Here is a 19,417-nt window from a genome sequence, read left to right on the forward strand (position 1 = left end):
GACACTGGAAAGGAGGGATTTGTCACCCAGGCAGGAATTGGACAAATATGAACAAATTTTCAGGCAGAAAGGAAAAATGCCAGTGGAATAAGAGAGTATAAAAAGGTGACAAGAATAGGTGCAAACTCAGGAGCACAGTTTTTCAGAACAAATAGGGAGAAGCTCTATAGGAACCTGGAGATTTCTTAGCATCACGTTTTGAACAGACTAAGAGGAGAAAACTGAGTTTGGATTCATTAATGACTCTTAGAATTGTTGTGAGCTTTAGTGTTTGCAATAAGATCAGATAAGAATGTTGTGATATGCAATGTTCTTATCTTGAACAGTCTTAGCACTTTTATTGGAAAAAAAAAAAATCAATATTTAGATAAAAGACAAAATTTTAGGATCCAGCCAAGGGAAAAAATAATGGAAATCATGAAGTTCATCCCATTTAGCATTCTTGTAATTCAACAATATGAGGCTGGAAATGGCCATGAGAGAGAGAGAGAATTCATGACTATCACTAAATTGTGATCTGAGGAGCCTAGAGGACCACCGACAGGTACTAACACTAACATGCTTTGAGGGGTTTGTGGTGAGAAAAAAAAAGTGTGTGGTTTAGATTGACTAGTATTCTGTTAGGCACAAATGAACAAGCTATGTGAGTCCATCAGTAATTGTAAAAGCCACAGCATCTCAACCATCTGGAGGTTTTTTTTTTTTTTTTGGTAGTTGTTGGCGCATAGGCTTCTGTAGCCATAATGCACCTCCCAAGGTTTTTGCAGTACTTTGATCCAAGCCCGAGGCGGGAATTGAACCCGTGACCTTTGGGTTGCCAGGCAGGCACTTTACCCACCCGGCTAGCCCGGTCGGCCCCCCACCATCTGGAGTTGTGAATATTGAAATTACCAAGGAAAATAACCTCATTGCCAAGAAAATTAGACTGCAGAAAGTCGAGTTTCAAAGAAATGAAGATTTAGATGAGGAAATAAATAATATTAGAGGCCACGTAAAGAGCAGACTAGGTACATTGTGACCAATATCATCCATAGAACCCTTATAACAGACATTTCCAGGCCAATCCTTCCCACTTCATTCCAACAACCAAGATTCTCAATGAAACATTTACATATACCTTTCATTCCTCATCTCAGAAACAAAATATTTGGATAGTTAATATTCTAAGCATAAAAACCCATTTTCTCCTGCATTAAAAACTGAAACAACTTTTAAGACTCTCTGGACACTAGAGTTAAAATAGACAGACTAGCATACAGGAGCTCCATAAAAGTAACAGGAAGAAACATAAGGGAGCATGCTTCCTGTTTCCTGTACCCCCACTTTGTCAAACAAAACATCAGTAGATGCAACATCCAGTCTGACTGGATTTAAAGTATCTTTAAAGTCTTATCAGTTCTCATAGGGAATAATACAACCATCACTTCTTCAAACTACAGTCTAGCTGAAAACAAGAAACCAAATGCTCTTCAGATAGGCAGTACCCCAGACTCAAACTGAGAGATGGCCCTGGTTTTTACTTCCTGTACATCTTCCATGCAGGTTGCTCTCTCATTGGATACTGTATGAAATGACTATATTACAGCCTCTGCATTAGGTCCCTGCAAGTGGGTTCAGCCATTTCCAACCCAAAATAGACCATCTCACATGCCCATTGGTGGAACAGCATCCTTTAATGGAAGACACCATTATGATCCAAACAAATTTGTAACTGTCTGTGATTCCAGAAGTAGACAGAAGTACATTACCAGGACAACCCATTGCTTCTTTTATAGATGAGCCTGACTTGCTATGAAATTGAGTGGGAGAAACCCCATTAACATAAACCTTGCTTGTGACTTTTCCCATCATTTATAGTTCTTCTTCAGTCTGTATGTATCATGTTTTGTTTCTTCAGTAATGCGTAAATACTTCTGAGGACAGTTGTCTGAATTAGCACCAGAATATTCTAGAAATAGAGCCTGAACTTTTGTATATTTGTAATGTGAGTGAACTTTTTGGTAAATGATAATCACATTAAATTGCATCTCTTTAATAAGGGTGAGTGCTTTCCCTTATTATATCATTTTAACATGCATAATTGCTCTAAAAAATTATGCTGTTAATCTAATACTTATGTTCTGTTCCATACGGTATAATATTTGTCTTGTTTGACAAAAATAAAAACTTACTTATTATAAACAAAAAGAATCAAATTGCTCAAAAAATTGTGGATAACTTATTTTCATAATTATTTGAAAAAACATCATATAGGAACAAAAACCTTGTTGAATGTATTATCAAAGGCATTTTGTACACTGACCACAAAGATATGGCAGGAACATACCTAGTATTTCCACAACGAATCCAGCTTGTCATGGGTGATTCTCTCTTCTCTAACATATAATTTGTGATATGACTACCACCATCCCATAAGGGTGACTTCCAAGACAGTGTTGCAGAATCATCACCAATATTTTCAACAGTTGGAAATCTGGGTCGATCAGGTTTATCTGGATTCACATATAAATATTATTTAGACATTTTATTAACTTATCATTAAACATTATAATTACAATCCTATGTTTTAATTTAACCATATTGTGTATTAAAACTATATGAACAACTTTTCTATTAACTGAAAAACTTCAACAGGAAAGCATGCAAAGATAAAACCCATTTTAAAAGTAATATAAATGGTAACAGAATGACAAGAAATGTCTGAACAAAAAAATATCTTCAATCAAAATTTTTTGCGATCTTGGAATGCAGGAGAATCATGCACAGTCATTATTTCTTCATATAAAGTTACTCCTTCCACTTTTCATTTTTAATTAACTTAACTGAACAGTAAGTACAATTACTCAGTTTTGTATACCATACTTGTTTCTTTAATAAAGCTATCAAAAAAAAGACAGATACGGTAGAGAATCCATTCTGTTCTCTTATTATTAATGACCTTGAATTCTTTGAAATTCTGGTACACAATTTTGCTGTGAACAGTAAATTACATTCTACCTTTTAGTTCGACAAACCTTGCTTTGCACAAACAGTTACAACTTCTCAACTATCCAATATCAATTTTTAAATGCTGACCTCCAGGTAATTTTCCAGTGGGGAGAAAGAAATTTCGTTAACTTCAATTCTTAAAAAACCCAGTCATGTTTGCTTCATATAAAAAAGAATCTTCCATTGCCAAGCTCATCTTCAACAACATCAAATGACAAAATTGAATTGTGAATGGACGAAATATGCTCATTAAACTAACTTTTTCTGTTCCTTATTTAGCTCTTCCACTTTCTTTGGAACAGGAATGGAATGGATAAATGAGAGTCTATCCTTCTGTATGTATTTAATGAAAATTGTAATTTCTCCAACATAACATAACTTGACTCCCAGTGGATGGAATATCATAAAATTTTATATTTCATTCTGTTAGAAGTTATTGAGTGTTCCCAAGTTTCATTAAAATTGGGTCAATATAAATAAATCTGGCAATTATTATTATTTTTTTCATATATATCAATATGAAAAAAAATATTTTTTTTCATATTGATAATATATATGATATGATTATATATAATATTTTATCAATATTATATATTATCATATATAATATTGATAAAAATAATAGGATATAATCACATTATTGAATGACTATGCAAGCAAGAAAAAGTATTAAATTATTAAACTGGGTTACGGAACCGGGGCACTACTAGTTATAGTAGAGATACTCAACAACCATAATGAAATATAGACAAATGTTTATTTTCAGTGTATTGTGTATGGGTGCTGACCTGTCAATTGTAATTACCATGGAAAAAAATTGAGAATGCCAGCAAGGTAAAAGAGATAACCTGAAATGAGAAAATTAATTTAATTTCAGATTATGTCTTTTACCTTGCCTGCATTCTCAATATTTTCCATGGTAATTACAATTGACAGGTCAGCAGCACCCATACCCAATACACCTGAAAATAAACATTTGTCTATATTATCATATATATATATATATAAACTGTATCCATCATACGGGTACAGTTCCGGTTTAAGATTTCACACCTCCCTCCCTACACACACAGGGCTACTTCAACTGACACATATATACACCGCATGTGAACACTCAGCTCTCTCCTTCAATCACCATTGACTTTCAATGTTTTCCGGTCCATACAGACAGTAAGTTTTCTTGTTTTTGCCCCATCTCTTAGATGTTTTATGAGTTTACATTTCATTCTTCTCTTTCCACAGGATTTTATTTATCATTATTATTTTTATCTTTATTTTAATGTTTATTTTTTCTTTTATTCTTCCTTCTGGTCTCTGGCTGTGATGTATATGTATACCGTTTACATGTACATCATAACAACGGAGACCTGGCCTATTGACGTGGTTCCTACGATTTTCACTACCGACGCTACTTCTATTGAAGAAGTAGTTAAAGTCCTAGGACCCACAGCTTTAGGTTCTTACAATAATTATGCCCTTATTAATTGCATTTTATTTCTATTTCAGGTAAATTGATTTTTTACTTACAGGTTCTCTCTATTCTTCCATGGTTATTACTCCTAATAGCTCAACTCCCCTACCATATACACAAATATACTGATTTTTACCTTTTTGTCTATTATCATTTATATATTATATATATACAGCAATACCCTGCATAGCACTGATAATTGGTACCGAAACTGTTCCATGTTATGTTAAACCGTGCCGATTGAGGTATAATTATAATGGGTTTTAATTGAATGCATACCAGAGAAAGAGTCTATAAACAAATTATAATAAATCTATAAACAATATGTGCTTGATAGCCAATTAAAAGGATTTGAAATAAAAAAATATTGCAAAAATTTTATTAACAAAAAGAAGAAGTCATTTCTTCTTTTTCTCGGCATACAAGTCTTTATAGCATTGAATCCCATCTTGTAAAATTTGCCATATCTTGATGCTACGTTCAATATTCGGATCACCATTCATAACCGCATTGCAGACCATGTCAACCACCCCAAAAAACTTTCTCCAATTCTTCTGTTGAAATTTTTTTTGGTGCCACTTCAGAATTGTTTTCCTCTTCTTCATATGCACTTTGCTCGTCAAGTTCAAGGAGAGTTGCATCATCTAAGTCATTTGCATGTGAGTCACTGCAGTCATGTACATTGGCAGTGTCCACAGTTTCGAATCCCAAGTCTTTTCCGATCTTCATAATGTCTTTGGCAATTGTCCGAACTTGTGATTCAAAACCAGTGAAATCATTTGCCAAATAGGGCAAAACATGCTACCAAACAGAATGCATGTTGTTTGCAGTGATTTCTAGCCAAGATGCAGATATATTTTTGATCATATTTAAAGTGGTAAAAAAAAATTGTGACATGAAAAGTTTGAAAAGCATCACGTTGTCTCATCAGGATAGAATTAAGAATACTGAACACTGTTGCACGTTGCCACTGACTGCCGGAGGAGAGCTATTAGCACATGTGCATGTGAGACAATAGAGTCGGCACAGCAGCATATATGTAGAGTACATGTCTAGGCATTGAATGAGTTTTAATAAGTACAGTAAATTTTCAACTTAAACTTAATTGAAAACCGTGTTATAGTGAAATCCATGCTGTTTGAAGCCATGCTAAGCAAGGTATTGCTGTATATATATAAATTGACTAATTATAATATTAAGAATATTAAGAAAATTGAGAAAATTAAATTAAAAAATAGGAATATCAAATATCGGAGCAACATTAATGCTTGAACCACCACATATTGAGTTCAAGCCCATGACCACCAAATACGGAGGATGCGGAAAGGTCAGGGAATGACCACCACATATCCCCGGAGCAATATGGCCTTAGTTGCTAATGCTCCTAAAAACCAAAACAACAACAACCACATATTGCTTAAAATACAAAATAAATTAAAATAATTCAATGCCTGTAGCATGGCAAACCAAATGAGCCAAAATACAATACATTATGAGATATGGTTTATTTTATTTTCACTCATATGATTTTTAAATTATTTTAATTTATTTTATATATATATATATTTTTATATATATGTATAAAACTACATATATACTTGAGTTCATGCAGAAAGAACTGGCAAATTCAGCTCAGGGTCATACTACAGGAACCAGCCAGTGATCCCATTGGCTGGGATCGCTTGGGGGGATACAAGGACTAATAGTTTAACAGTAGCCGCAGGCAGAGGTGAAGGTGATTCTTGCACAACTTCTATTAGAATAAGTAGCGACCTGGAGCGAGGGGTCTTGGGGGTTTCAGGGACGGATGGCAGTCATCGTGAAATAGGTGGGTATATGGGATGTGTTAGGGTAACTAGGAATATGAGCATGTATGCTTGCATGTATACCAATGCTAGAAGTATAGTAAATAAATTTGATGAATTTGAAGTGTTGGTCAAGACATCAAAGGCAGATATTGTTGGGATAGCAGAGACATTGTGTCACACAGATATAAGGAATGCAGAACTGGAATTTGGGAAGTACAATGTGTACAGAAAGGATAGACAGGATAGAAAGGGAGGAGGTGTTATGCTGTTAATTAAGAAAAACATAAAATCAAAAGAAGTGCACCCAGTTGATATAGATGAACAGTGCACTGTTGAGTCAGTTTGGTGTGACATAAGCACTGCGAAAGCAAAAATAAGAGTAGGAGTGTGTTATAGGCCTAATGACTCAAATGAGTACAATGAACAATTGTGCAGAGAAATAGAGTGGGCTATTAAATCAGAATGTTTTAACTTCTGGAATTTGTGGGTTGGTCAGTTACACACTAGTCAGACTTTTGTGGATTTATTGGATGATTGTTTTCTGCAGCAGCATGTTTGAGAGGCAACCAGAAAGAGTAATACTCTTGATCTGGTTATCAGCAGTGATCATTCATGTATTAAGAAATTGCAGATAAAGGAACCACTAGGTGGCAGTGATCACAGTGTACTGATGTGAGATTTACTTAAAGATTTAATTACCATCAGGGGTAAAGGAAATGGTTTTTGCTTCCATAAAGGTGAGTACAATGGTCTCAGACAGTTTTTAAATTCTGTACAGTGGGATCAACTGACGATGTTACCAACAGTAAATTCTAAGTGGGAAGCATTCAAGGAATTAATCGTGGATGCTACTAAAAGTTTCATACCTATTAAGAAATATTGTTCAAGGTTTAGGCCTAAATGGTTATCTAATGAACTAACGAGACTCATAACAGAGAAGGAAAATGCATGGGATGCATATAAATTATCAAGCGACTCAGAAGCCTATGGCAGATATAAGCTAGTCTGTAATCAGGTGGCACCTCCGTTGCCAGGTGGGAAGGAGCAGCAGCAGTGCATAGCACACGCTTCTTGATTAGACAGGGATTTGAGCCCGTCACCACCAAATACGGAGGATGCGGAAAGGTCAGAGAATGTCCACTGCATATCCCAGAGCAATATGGCCTTAGTTGCTAATGCACCTAAAAAAAAAAAAAAAAACCAAACAACAACAAACAAACAAACTGTAATCAGGTCACAAAGGAGGTTAGGCAGGTGAAGGCAGATTATGAGAAATCCTTGGCAAAAGATGCTAAGAAAAACAGCAAGGATTTATTTACTTATATATACTCTAAAAGGAAAGGGATGAATCTGATTGGCCAACTTGACATCGATGGTTCGACTGTTGATGATCCTGCTCAGATAGCAAACAAACTGAATGAGTATTTTGCATCTACATTCACACATGAGGAATTATTAAGGTTTGAAAATGGCAGAAGGTTATCAAATTGTAGCAGGATACTTAATGATTTTGTTAAAACTGAGAGCAAAGTGGAGGAGAAATTGTTGAAGTTAAACATAAGAAAAGCACTGAGGTGGATGGGATCTATCCAGTTATATTAAAGGAGGCGGCAAAGCAACTAAGCAAACCCTTAGCCATAATTATGAGAGCATCCTTGGACTCAGGGGAGGTTCCCATGGACTGGAGATGTGCAAATGTATCCCCAATTCACAAAATGGAAACGAAGGGTGACACGAGTAATTACAGACCAGTTAGTTTAACTTCTGTTCCGGGTAAAATAATGGAGTCACTGATTAAAGATGCATTGCAGGATCATCTAGACAAGACTGCAGCAATAATTCAGACACAGCATGGGTTTGTTAAGGGAAAGTCTTGTCTGAAAAATTTGATTGGTTATTATGATGTGGTTACAAAGGAATTGGATGCAAAAAATAATTTTGATATCATATATTTGGATTTCAGGAAAGCTTTTGACACTGTTGTGCATGGAAAACTATTGTACAAATTGGAGCAGAATGGTATTCAGGGTAAGTTGCTACAATGGATAAAAGGATGGTTAAGTGGGAGAAGACAGGGGTGGTAATCAATGGGTGCTGATCAATGGGTGGTAATCAATGGGCTCTTCGTGGACTAATGTTATTAGTGGAGTCCCACAGGGTTCGGTGTTGGGTCCACTGTTGTTTTTTATATTTATCAATGATATTGATGAAGGTATATCAGGCTTAATGTCGAAGTTTGCAGATGATACAAAAGTTGGCAGGGTTGTTAATGACAGTAATGGCAGTGTGCTACTGCAACAGGATCTAGATAATTTGGGCAGATGGGCTAAGAAGTGGCAACTGAAGTTTAACCATGACAAATGCAAAACACTGCATATGGGTAGATGTAACCCTAGAGAAACGTACCAACTGTGTGGTACTACACTTAAGGTGGTAGAAAATGAAAAAGACCTGGGAGTAATTGTGCAGTCAGATATTAAGTTTTCTGAGCAATGCAGACAGGCTGCCAGGGCAGGTCATGGGGTTTTGTCAATGATATATAGGAATTTTGCTAGCAGGAAAAAGGAGGTGATTGTCCCTCTGTATAAGGCAATGGTCAGGCCACACCTTGGGTACTGCGTACAGGTCTGGAGGCCTCATTTTAGGAAGGATGTAGATTTGCTTGAGCTTGTACAGAGAAGGGCAACAAGATTGGTGAGGAGAATGAAGGGATCCTCTTACCAAGAGAGGCTTAATTTCTGCAAATTGCAGTGGCTGGAGACTAGGCACCTGTGCGGTGATTTGATTGACGTGTATAAGGTCTTGAATGTGTTGAACACGCCGAATTCTGATGGGATCCTTCCACTTGTTCAGATTACGAACCTAAGGAGGCATAAATTCAAATTAAGAAAGGACAGAGGTAGAATAGATGTGCAGAAATTTGCCTTTAGCCAGCAGGTGGTTAATTGCTGGAACAAACTTCCATCTGTCGTTGTGGAAGTTGATAGGTTGAATAAATTTTAGGAGGAACTGGACAGGCATTTGGAGGGAATGGTGGGATTTTTTTTTTTTTTTTTTTTTGGCTGATGCTGCATAAGCTGATACACTTGCTTTCTTGCATCACATGCCACTACTACTACTACTATCCCGGGTTTACCTGAGTCTCACCTTATATATTGCATGAGACCTTTAAATTATCCTATACCCTTTGTTCTTATTTCTCCAAAATTATTAGGGCAATCCGAGGATGTAGGAGAAACTACTTCTAAACATACTACTATAATTTTGGCTTTGTGGAGTTCAGGTACTGTTACTCCTACTCCACTAACCATTCTTTTCACCTCTCTATCACCTTATTTTTTTGTGAATTTATATATAACTAACTAATTGGTTATTTATTGGAATTTTAACATATATTTACCACGTCCAAACAACTTTCTAATTGTCACTAGAGGGCCATACTTCACACACAATATCATTTCATTTTTGAACACACAGTATTGGCTACACGTGGTTCATCTGCTTGGATACAGTAAATATGCCTTATTCTTACTTTAATTTCTAAACTAATATTCCATGTTCTCTGTCAGGTCAATGATGATCAATGTGCACTACGTAGTATTTCAAGATAACTTTCTTAAAATATACATTAGTTTATATAATTCAAAATTATAATTTAGTTAAGTATTCAAAATTATAGTACCTTCAAATGCTATTATATACTATATGTTATATTATTCAACCTCAAAAATTATTTTGCCATAGTGCATATTGATCATCACAGAAACAGAGAATCCCTTATTGCTGTTTTACTTTCAGTTTGGATGGTTGACTCCAGATGAAGTCACCTGAATTGCGGGTATATTACAATAAATTATATAGTATCGGTGTAAATACACCATAGTTAACCCATAAATTTGAACTCCGTAAGTAGCGTAGAAGGCATTGTTTTAATTTTATCTCATATTGTGGTTGCCTTCACAACGAGATAGCGGTATTGCACTACTTCAAATAAATAACACTTCTCTAGTACAGAAGACTACTGTTTTATTTATTTTCAGAGGATACCACCACCCAGACGATCGTTTCGAAGATATTGGGCTTCACCACGATGAAGCACAATAGCTTCGAAACGATCATCTGGGTGGTGGTATCCTCTGAAAAGAAATAAAACAGTAGTCTTCTGTACTAGAGAAGTGTTAGTTATTTGAAGTAGTGCAATACCACTATCTCATTGTGAAGGCAACCACAATATGAGATACAATTAAAACAATGCCTTCTACGCTACTTACGTAGTTCAAATTTATGGGTTAACAATGGAGTATTTACACCGATACTATATAGTTAATTACCAAAACCCATAAGAATTATGCTTTATGCATTTCATTTTCAAAATAACAATAAATTATGTATATAGTTTCCTTTTTCCATCGCTCCGTCTAGGTATATATCATAATACGATTATCATTTTATAATTTTCCTCACAATATATTAATATGATATATCATATATATAGAATATATATATCATATACTGTAAATTATTCAAATGATTATGCAACTCGATTAAATTTTTATTGTAAGGGACATCTTAAAATAGTTTGCTGCAGTTATCAAAGCAATTCAATGAGTTTTTTCTCACGTGGTTGGCAGCTTTGATCCCAGCAAGCATTGTGACAGTATAGCAATAAAATGGTGATGGTGCAGTAGGAAGCAACATACGTTGTTGCTTTCTCCTGAGTGTTGTGGCTATGTGATACCAAATCGCCAGTGACTGTAAAGAGATGTTTTCAACAGGAATTCCAGAAAGTTCCACTAATGGAATAATCAGCGAGGCAATGGTTGAAACAGTTTTAAAAAACTGGCAGTGTGCTGCACCAGAAAAGAGCAGATAGGTCTAGTGTATCTGCAGATAAAGTTTTGGAAATTCAGAAAAATGCTTAACTGAAATCTACAAAATCTATTCACTGGACAAGCCTGCAGCTGCAAATACTATGAGCAACATTTCACAGGATGGTTTGCAAGAGATTAAAACTTTATGCTTAAAAAGTGCAAATCATCCAGGAAATTAAGCTTCACAACAAACTGCAATGAGGAGAAATTTGCTATTCACATTCTCATCCAGATAGATAAAGATGAGCACTTACTGGAAAATGTTTTCAGTGAAGCAGCATCTCACCTGTCTAATGAAGTTAATAGACACAACCATTGCATATGGGGATCTGAAAATCCCCATTCAGTTTCATGAACACAAGTGTGATAGTGCCAAGCTAAACTTGTGGTGCACACTGTCCTTCGGCCAAGTGATTGGGCCATTTTTCTGCCACAAAAACCCTGTGAATTCAGCAAATTACTGAGATATGCTTGAATTGTATGCTGCATCTCAGCTGGAAGATATGCAGCGAGATGTGTCAGCATGGTGGGGCACCATCACACTAGAGCTTGCTTGCATGTGCATGATTTTCTCAATAAAAAATTCCCTTATCAATGGATCAGCTGGGGTGGTCCCATTCCATGGCCTCCTCATTTTCCGGATATCACACCTATGGATTTCTTTGTATGGGCTATGCAAAGGAAAGTTGTATGCAAAAAAAGGTAAACAATGTCACAGAATTAAAAGACAGGACTGAACAGGCAGTGACTTCCATTTCTCAAGAGATGCTTCAAAACACTAAGAATGAAATCAGCTACTGTCTTGACATTCTACATGCTACCAAAAGTTCCCATGTGGGGGCATACTGAAGTGTGGTTCTGTGATAAGAAATTCTTTGAGTTGCCAGGCATAATTAAGTGAATATAATCACTCATAATCAAGTGAATAATTTATAGACACCACATTTATAGTGAATATAATCATTCATAATCAAGTGAATAATTTATAGACATCTGTATGTTTGTTGCCAAGCAGTAGTTGGAGGAATGAATGGACAGTGTGGTGGATATGTGCAGAAATGAAATCTCAGTCTGTGCATAAAAGTTATTGCTTTTTGCTTTTTTTTGTTATAAATCATGAATTATTATTATTTGCTAACAAGTAATAATGCTTTTTGCATTATTACTATTTGCTAACAAACTTGAAAAGTAACAAACTATGTACATTAACTAACTTGTTTATGAAATCAAAAACAACAAAAGTGTTTGATTTCATAATCAAAATAACTGTTTATTGAAATATCGATTATTAATTATTTGATTATGGAAATCACATAACATGTTTTTTCTCTTAGTTTTTTGTATGTGATATGATTGGCATTAGCAAGTCATTTATGAAATAAGCTTGTTTTTTTTTTTTTTTTTTTTGTTGCACTATTTCATGCCTTATTCCACCAGTGTTTAGCATGTGCTTATGATTTCAGGTGATGACTGTAGTATTGCAGTACTGGCTGCAATGAGTGCATTGGGTGGACACTTTAGTAAGTACACCTAGCTAATAGTGAATAGAACACCCCTTTAGCCCTCAGAACAGCCTGAATTCATTGTCATGTGGATTAAATGAGATGCTGGTTCACATTAACTCAGTTGCTTTCCACGGTCGTTGCAAATTGGGTGGTTGTGGATCTCTCTCTCTCTGAAGAGCTCATCCCATGTCATCATGCAAGTGCTTAAATGAGACTGGTGATTGTTGGGGAGGGCACTGCAGTAGGAATTCATCCTCATATTCCCATAACCAGTTAAGTGCACTTCAGGCCTTGTGGCATGGTGAATTATTCTGATGGATACAGCCATGAAGGGAGGAGTGCAAACAATTTTCAGATAACCTGTTTCATCCAAATGTTGTTCCACTGGTATAAACTGGTTCCACTGGTACCACCACTGGTTCCACTGGGTGTTGGTAACATAATGTTGATAGTGTTAGTGGTTGCAGTGTTGACACCTGGAATTATGGGTACATGGACACAAGCTGTTTTCACCATATTATGGTAATCCTATAATATGGCAAAAAAGTTATGAATCAGTTTTTAACTGTGGTCTGAAGAATCCCAGAAATTGGAATTTGTCATTCCAGGTGATATTTTTCCAATCCTCCAATGTCAAGGTTCCACTCCTGTTGGTCTGCTTCTTCCTAACAGGAGTTAGGAAGAAACAAGCAACTATGCTAACCTTTCCATGATAGTGAATGATGAGTTGTGCAATCCAAAATGCCTTTTTGGTTAGCACTGTTGTGCTGGTTTGTTATTTGATAGACCTTCCTTACCCTGCCAATGAAGTCAGTCACCATTGGCCTCTCACATCAACAAGCCATTCCAACCGCAGGTTCACTGATGGCCAGATGTTATTTGGTTATGAGATCAAGTTTGACACAACTCAGACACAGTCATATATAAAAACCCCATCAGGGTTGCGGTTTCTGAGATACTCATACCAGGATGTCGAGCACTGACTTCTATGCGACATACAGTCATTTAAACCTTTTGTCTTGCCCATTCTTGAAATCCAGTGCAAGAAGAGGCAAGATGAAACTAATATAACATCTTACATATCTGCCCCCCTACTTTTAATATCACATGGTATGAAAATGTTATACTAAAGGATGCTCCATTTCACTGGTTAAAGAAGTAATACAGAACCATATAGACAGGAATACAATTATACTGAAATCATAGCATGGGTTTGTTAAGGGGAGATTTTTTTGACCAATCCAATTAGTTATTATGATAGAGGAACAAAGGAAATAGATACAAAAAAATAATTTTTACATCATATACTTAGTTTTCAGTAAAGCTTTTGACTGTTTCACATGAAAGACCTTTGTACAAATTGGAGCAGTGTGACATTAGGGGGAAGTTACTGATGGATAAAAGGATTGTTAAGATTGCAGAAGAGAGAGAGAGGTCAGCTATAAATGGGCAACACTCTTCTTGGATTGACATTAGTAGAATCCACAAGGTTCATTGCCCCGATAGTGTTTTCAATATTTATGAACGATACTGAGATAAAACCATACTAAGCTTATTGTCTAAGTTTTAAGATTGGCAGGTTGGTGAATGAGAAAAATGAAGGCTTATTACTGCCACAATACCTAAAAAATTGGACAGATCGGCTGAGAAGAGGCAAACAATTTTATCATTGATAAATGCAAGGTACTTACATGGGCAGCAGAAATCCAAGAATAACATACAATTGGGTATGTTATTCTGGGATTCTGCACAGTTCTGTACCATAAGGGAAATTGCACAGTCCAACATGGAGTTTTCTGAGTAGTGCAGGGCATTGCTTCTAGGACAGCTCTTGGTGTTCTGTCAATGAAATCCATGAATGTTACCAGCAGGGGTAAGGAGATTCTCCCATTATATAAGGTAATTACTGCATGCAGAGTTGGCAACCTCATTTTAAGAAGGATGTGGTTATCTTGAATGAGATACAGAGAGTAGCAACCAGATTAATGAGGGATACAAGGGAGTTTCAAGCTGAGTTATAAGGGGTGTGTGCAGCACACAGGCGGCAAAATCTGAGAGGCAGGTAAAAGTACAAATTTAAAAAATTCCTTTTTTGAAAAAAAAAAAAAAAGGTTTGTAAAGGGATAAAATATAAAATATGCATTTAAAGCATATTTACAAAGCTGATAAAAAAAAATACAATTATACTTTATATTTACTTATTCTTATTGTCAGTTATTTGAAACATAAATGATAAAAATATATTTCCTCTACGCTAGATATTTATAAATTATATATTTATGTGAAAAGATAAATCTCTAAATAATTAGTTATATAGATACTGTTGTAAAAATACAATTATGTTATAGTCATATATCTTTAGTTTTGTTATCAGCAGTTGGCACTCATTAAACAGTTAGCATGTGCCACCTCAGAGTGAATTAAGCCACAGTTTCCCTACCCTTATGTTCAGTTTCAGGGAAAACAAACAAAATTAAGATTCTAAATTCATTCATTGGTGACATTTTGAATAGACAGGATGACATTCTTGTTATAAGTGTTAAAAAAAGTTCTATGGTTGAAACTATATAGAAATAATTAATTGTAATAAGTTTCTTAAAAAAATTATTTCACATATAATAAATTAGGTATGGTTTTAAAAAAGCAAAATAAATTTTCAGATGACTTTTAAATTACAAGTATAATGAAAAAAACAAAAAAAATAATTAGCAAAATATCATATTTAAAAAATTCATTTACTTCTGAAGCTAATTTATTTTGCCTTAAGAAACCTAGTATTAGAGTTTCTAAAATCTAATTGAAACATTTCTTTAAACAAGTCAATTTACAAAAATCCCTGTTATTTAAAAGTGATATAAAAACTTTGTAAACGTATGTTATTATTGTTATGAATTTGTTAAAACTGTGATTTTATGTTTCATTCTCCCTCTCAAGGACTGTCAGTAATGAACACTTTTTTCAAGAAAAGGGTGAACAGAAAGTGGACATGGAAGAGTCCAAATGGAAGTCCAAGTCCAAATGTTGGAAGTGATCACAGAATGGTAAGATGTACACTTGATATAGATGTAGGAAAGGAAAGGAAAAAACTGACTCGAGTAAATAATACAAAGGTCTTTGAGATAACAGAGGAGGAAAAAAAGCAGTATGTACTGGAACTTAAGAACAAGTTTGAGCTTCTGTAGACTGCTCAGGACCAAGATATCGACGAGCAATATTACAACTTTCTGAAAGTGATAAAGCCCAAGAAACCTATAGGGAAAAAGAAATCCAAAGAAGAAAAAATTAGTCAAGAAACACTTGTCATGATGAACAGAAGACGACAAATGAAGAGCAAGAAAAACACTGACAGGGAGAAAATTGAGTATACTGAGTTATGCAAAGCCATTAGAAAGAGACTCAGAGAGGACATAAGAAGATTTAACACAAGAAAAGTAGAACAAGCATTAAGTGAAAACAAAGGATTTAAATCAGCAACCATGAGCAGTAATACAGAAAGACAAATGATACTGAAACTGAAGAAAAGCGATGGTGTACTTATAAACAGCAGAGAAGGCATAATTCAAATAGCAGAAGACTACTATAGAGAATTATACAAGGAGCGAGGGAATGATACCAGCAGTGGGGAAGATGGATTGCAAAGTAGCAACACATACAACATACCCGATATTCTTCCTGATGAGGTAGAACATGCATTGAAGAAAATGAAGAATCGGAAAGCCCCGGGGGAAGATGAAGTTACTGTAGAATTGTTAAAATTGGGAGGAAGAGACATAACACAAAAACTGGCAAGGCTCTTCACAAAGTGCATTAGAAAAGGTGTGACGCCTAAGCAGTGGAATAAGCCACGATCCCAAAGAATTAGAGGAAAATCTTAATCAGTTATGCACAGTTAGTAAGGATTTTGGACTAAAGATGAATATGGCTAAAACAAATGTCATGAACAGTTAGTTCGTTCCCCAGTTAGTTCAGTAACGGCAAACATCGCGATGGAGGAGTTAGAGGGTTGTGCATTTACAGACGTACCAGATGCCATTGCCTTTTGGTGTTGCTATGTGGATGATGTGTTCATAGTTATCCCCAGAGATTCAGGTGACCGAATCTTAGCCCACCTCAACTCTCTGTCACCTTTCATAAAATTCACGATCGAGCTAGAGTCGAACAACACCATACTTAGACACCCTTGTCCGGCGCGAAGGCACATGCTTGAAGACAACAGTCCATCGTAAACCTATGTGGGCTGGCCAATTTACCAACTTCCGGTCAGCACACGCGCGTAGCCATCTTCTTGCCACTGCAACTTTACTAACTCGCGCCTGGACACACTCTAGCTCTGTAAATGAGAGGTGCACAGAAATCGCTAAAGTCAAGGCAGACCTTACGAGGTGTGGCTATCCCATCAATACCCTTGACAGGTGTGACCTACAGGCACGCGACCACGTAGCGACCAACAGAAACATCCAAGGTGGTGACTCAACCATGAGCGCCTTTATCCCATACTACCCAAACCAATCACAACAGGTCTGTAGAATCTTAAAATCACATGGGATAAAGTGCGTGCAACTCCCAGGCAGGAAATTACGATCCCTCATCTCCAAAGTGAAAACACCTGTCCCCACCCTACTACAAAGCGGATTGGTCTACCGCATCTCTTTCCGTGACTGCACTAGCTGCTACTTCAGGGAAACTGGGAGATGGCTCGAAAACGCCTTTCCAAACACAAAAGAGCGATCTGCTTAGCAGATGTGGAGCACTCAGCTATTGCCCAGCACATCTGGGCAACCCACCACGACATTGACCCACACCGCGATGTCATGATTGTGGATAAGTCCCACCATTATCTGCATCGCGCCTGGTTGGAATCGTTAAACATCAAATGCTCCAATACCTCAGTGAACAGGAACAGTGGTTGTCAAGTCCACCCTATCACCGAAGCAACGATCCTGTCCATTGACAAGCGCTGGTCACATCCACATACATCACAACCACAGGCTTCAACCTCAAACAATTAGCCACGCGCTTCACGTACCAGACTGGCAGTACACGCCTCCATTCTTTCATTTCATATCAACTGAAGAAGGTTAACTAGATAACCGAAAGCTTTATGTATCTAATCTAATATATATGTATTTTTTCCTATTATTAAACCTGTTACAATCTATATTTTTGTATCCGTTTCGCTCTGAGCAACTGTAATTTCAATTTTAATGTAAAAGTAATGATGAACAAGTATGCCAAGGAAAGGAAAATAATGATTGAAGGAGCAGTAATTGAAAAGGTGGAGTCATATACTTATCTGGGACAAGTTATTAGCTGCAATAATGATAAATGGCTGGAAATATAGTCACATACTGAAGAGCAATATCCCAGTTTGTCTGAAACGTAAAATAATGAATCAATGTATACTCCCCACCATGACTTATGGAAGTGATACTTGGGCACTCACCAAAAGAATGGAAGAGAAGCTGAGAACTACACAGCGAAGAATGGAACGAATTATATTGGGAATCAGACTGTTAGATAAGAAGAGAAACACATGGATTAGGCAGCAAACTCAAGTAAAGGACATTCTTATCAAAACTAAAGAACTAAAATGGTCTTGGGCAGGACACATAGCTCGAAGACATGATGACAGATGGACTAAGAAAATAACAGAATGGTACCCAAGAGGAGCTAGAAGAAAACCTGGAAGACAAAAGGCAGAGATAGATAGATGAAATTCATGAGTTTTTGGGTAGTAAATGGATGGCCAGTGCTCAAAACAGAAGGAACTGGAAAGTTGCTGGAGAGGCCTTCATCCTGCAGTGGATTGAAATTGGCTGATGATGATGATGATGAACTCCCCCCCCCCATTTTTTTTTTTAGATGCACAATTGGTACAAAGGGGTGGCAAAATTTTACTGGCACCCTGGCACAAATATCCTTGAAACATCCCTGGAATGACACAAAAGAGTACTCTTATCATGAAATAATTCAGGTCAGTACTTAGAAAGCAGGCACTTTGAGAAGACCCCATACCTCATTAAAGTATTTAAAGCTTTAAATGGATGGGGTAAACTAAATGCTGATGGCATCCATGCAGCCAACACAGACAACAGACATAAGTGAGCATAAATTTAAAGGATAGTTGCAGACATGTTAAAATTTGTTTTTAAGTCAGAGGGTGATCGATTGTTGGAACAAACTCCCATCCGATGTTAACCAAATGGATAGTTTTAATAAATTTAAGGAAGGATTAGACAAATTATTAGAGGGATGGATCAGGTTTTTTTCTTTTTTTCTGTCTGATGCTGTATAAGCTTGCTTCGTTGCACAATTTGCCTACTAACACTAAATAATTCTATATGTTTAATGTTAATACTTCCCATATGCTAATCTTAATTTTGTGAACCATATTATACATTCGCAATGAAATTGCAGATAATACAAAGGTTGGCAGGGTTGTTAATGACAGTAATGGCAGTGTGCTACTGCAACAGGATCTAGAAAATTTGGGTAGATGGGCTGAGAAGTGGCAACTGAAGTTTGACTTTGACAAATGCAAAACACTGCATATGGGTAGAAGTAACCCCAGAGGAACGTACCAACTGTGTGGTACTATACTTAGGGTGGTAGAAAATGAAAAAGACCTGGGAGTGATTGTGCAGTCAGTTATGAAGTTTTCTGAGCAATGCAGACAGGCAGCCAGAGCAGGTCATGGGGAATTGTCAATGATATACAGGAATTTTGCTAGCAGGGAAAAGGAGGTAATTATCCCTTTGTGCAAGGGTCAGGCCA

At 36.3% G+C, this 19,417-nt stretch overlaps 1 protein-coding gene across 1 annotated transcript in view; it reads right to left on the reverse strand.

Annotated features, from left to right (window-relative positions):
• LOC150087120 (twitchin-like) overlaps positions 1-19,417 on the reverse strand; it is a 3,511,780-nt gene that overhangs the window by 600,993 nt on the left and 2,891,370 nt on the right. The window contains 1 exon segment of the mRNA XM_090372971.1: positions 2,327-2,492. Coding sequence (XP_090229097.1) covers positions 2,327-2,492 — 166 coding nt within the window.

The sequence above is a fragment of the Mastigoproctus giganteus genome, chromosome 4, assembly GCF_048544385.1.
Source record: "Mastigoproctus giganteus isolate SK-2022 chromosome 4, ASM4854438v1, whole genome shotgun sequence".
Lineage (NCBI taxonomy): Eukaryota > Metazoa > Arthropoda > Arachnida > Uropygi > Thelyphonidae > Mastigoproctus > Mastigoproctus giganteus.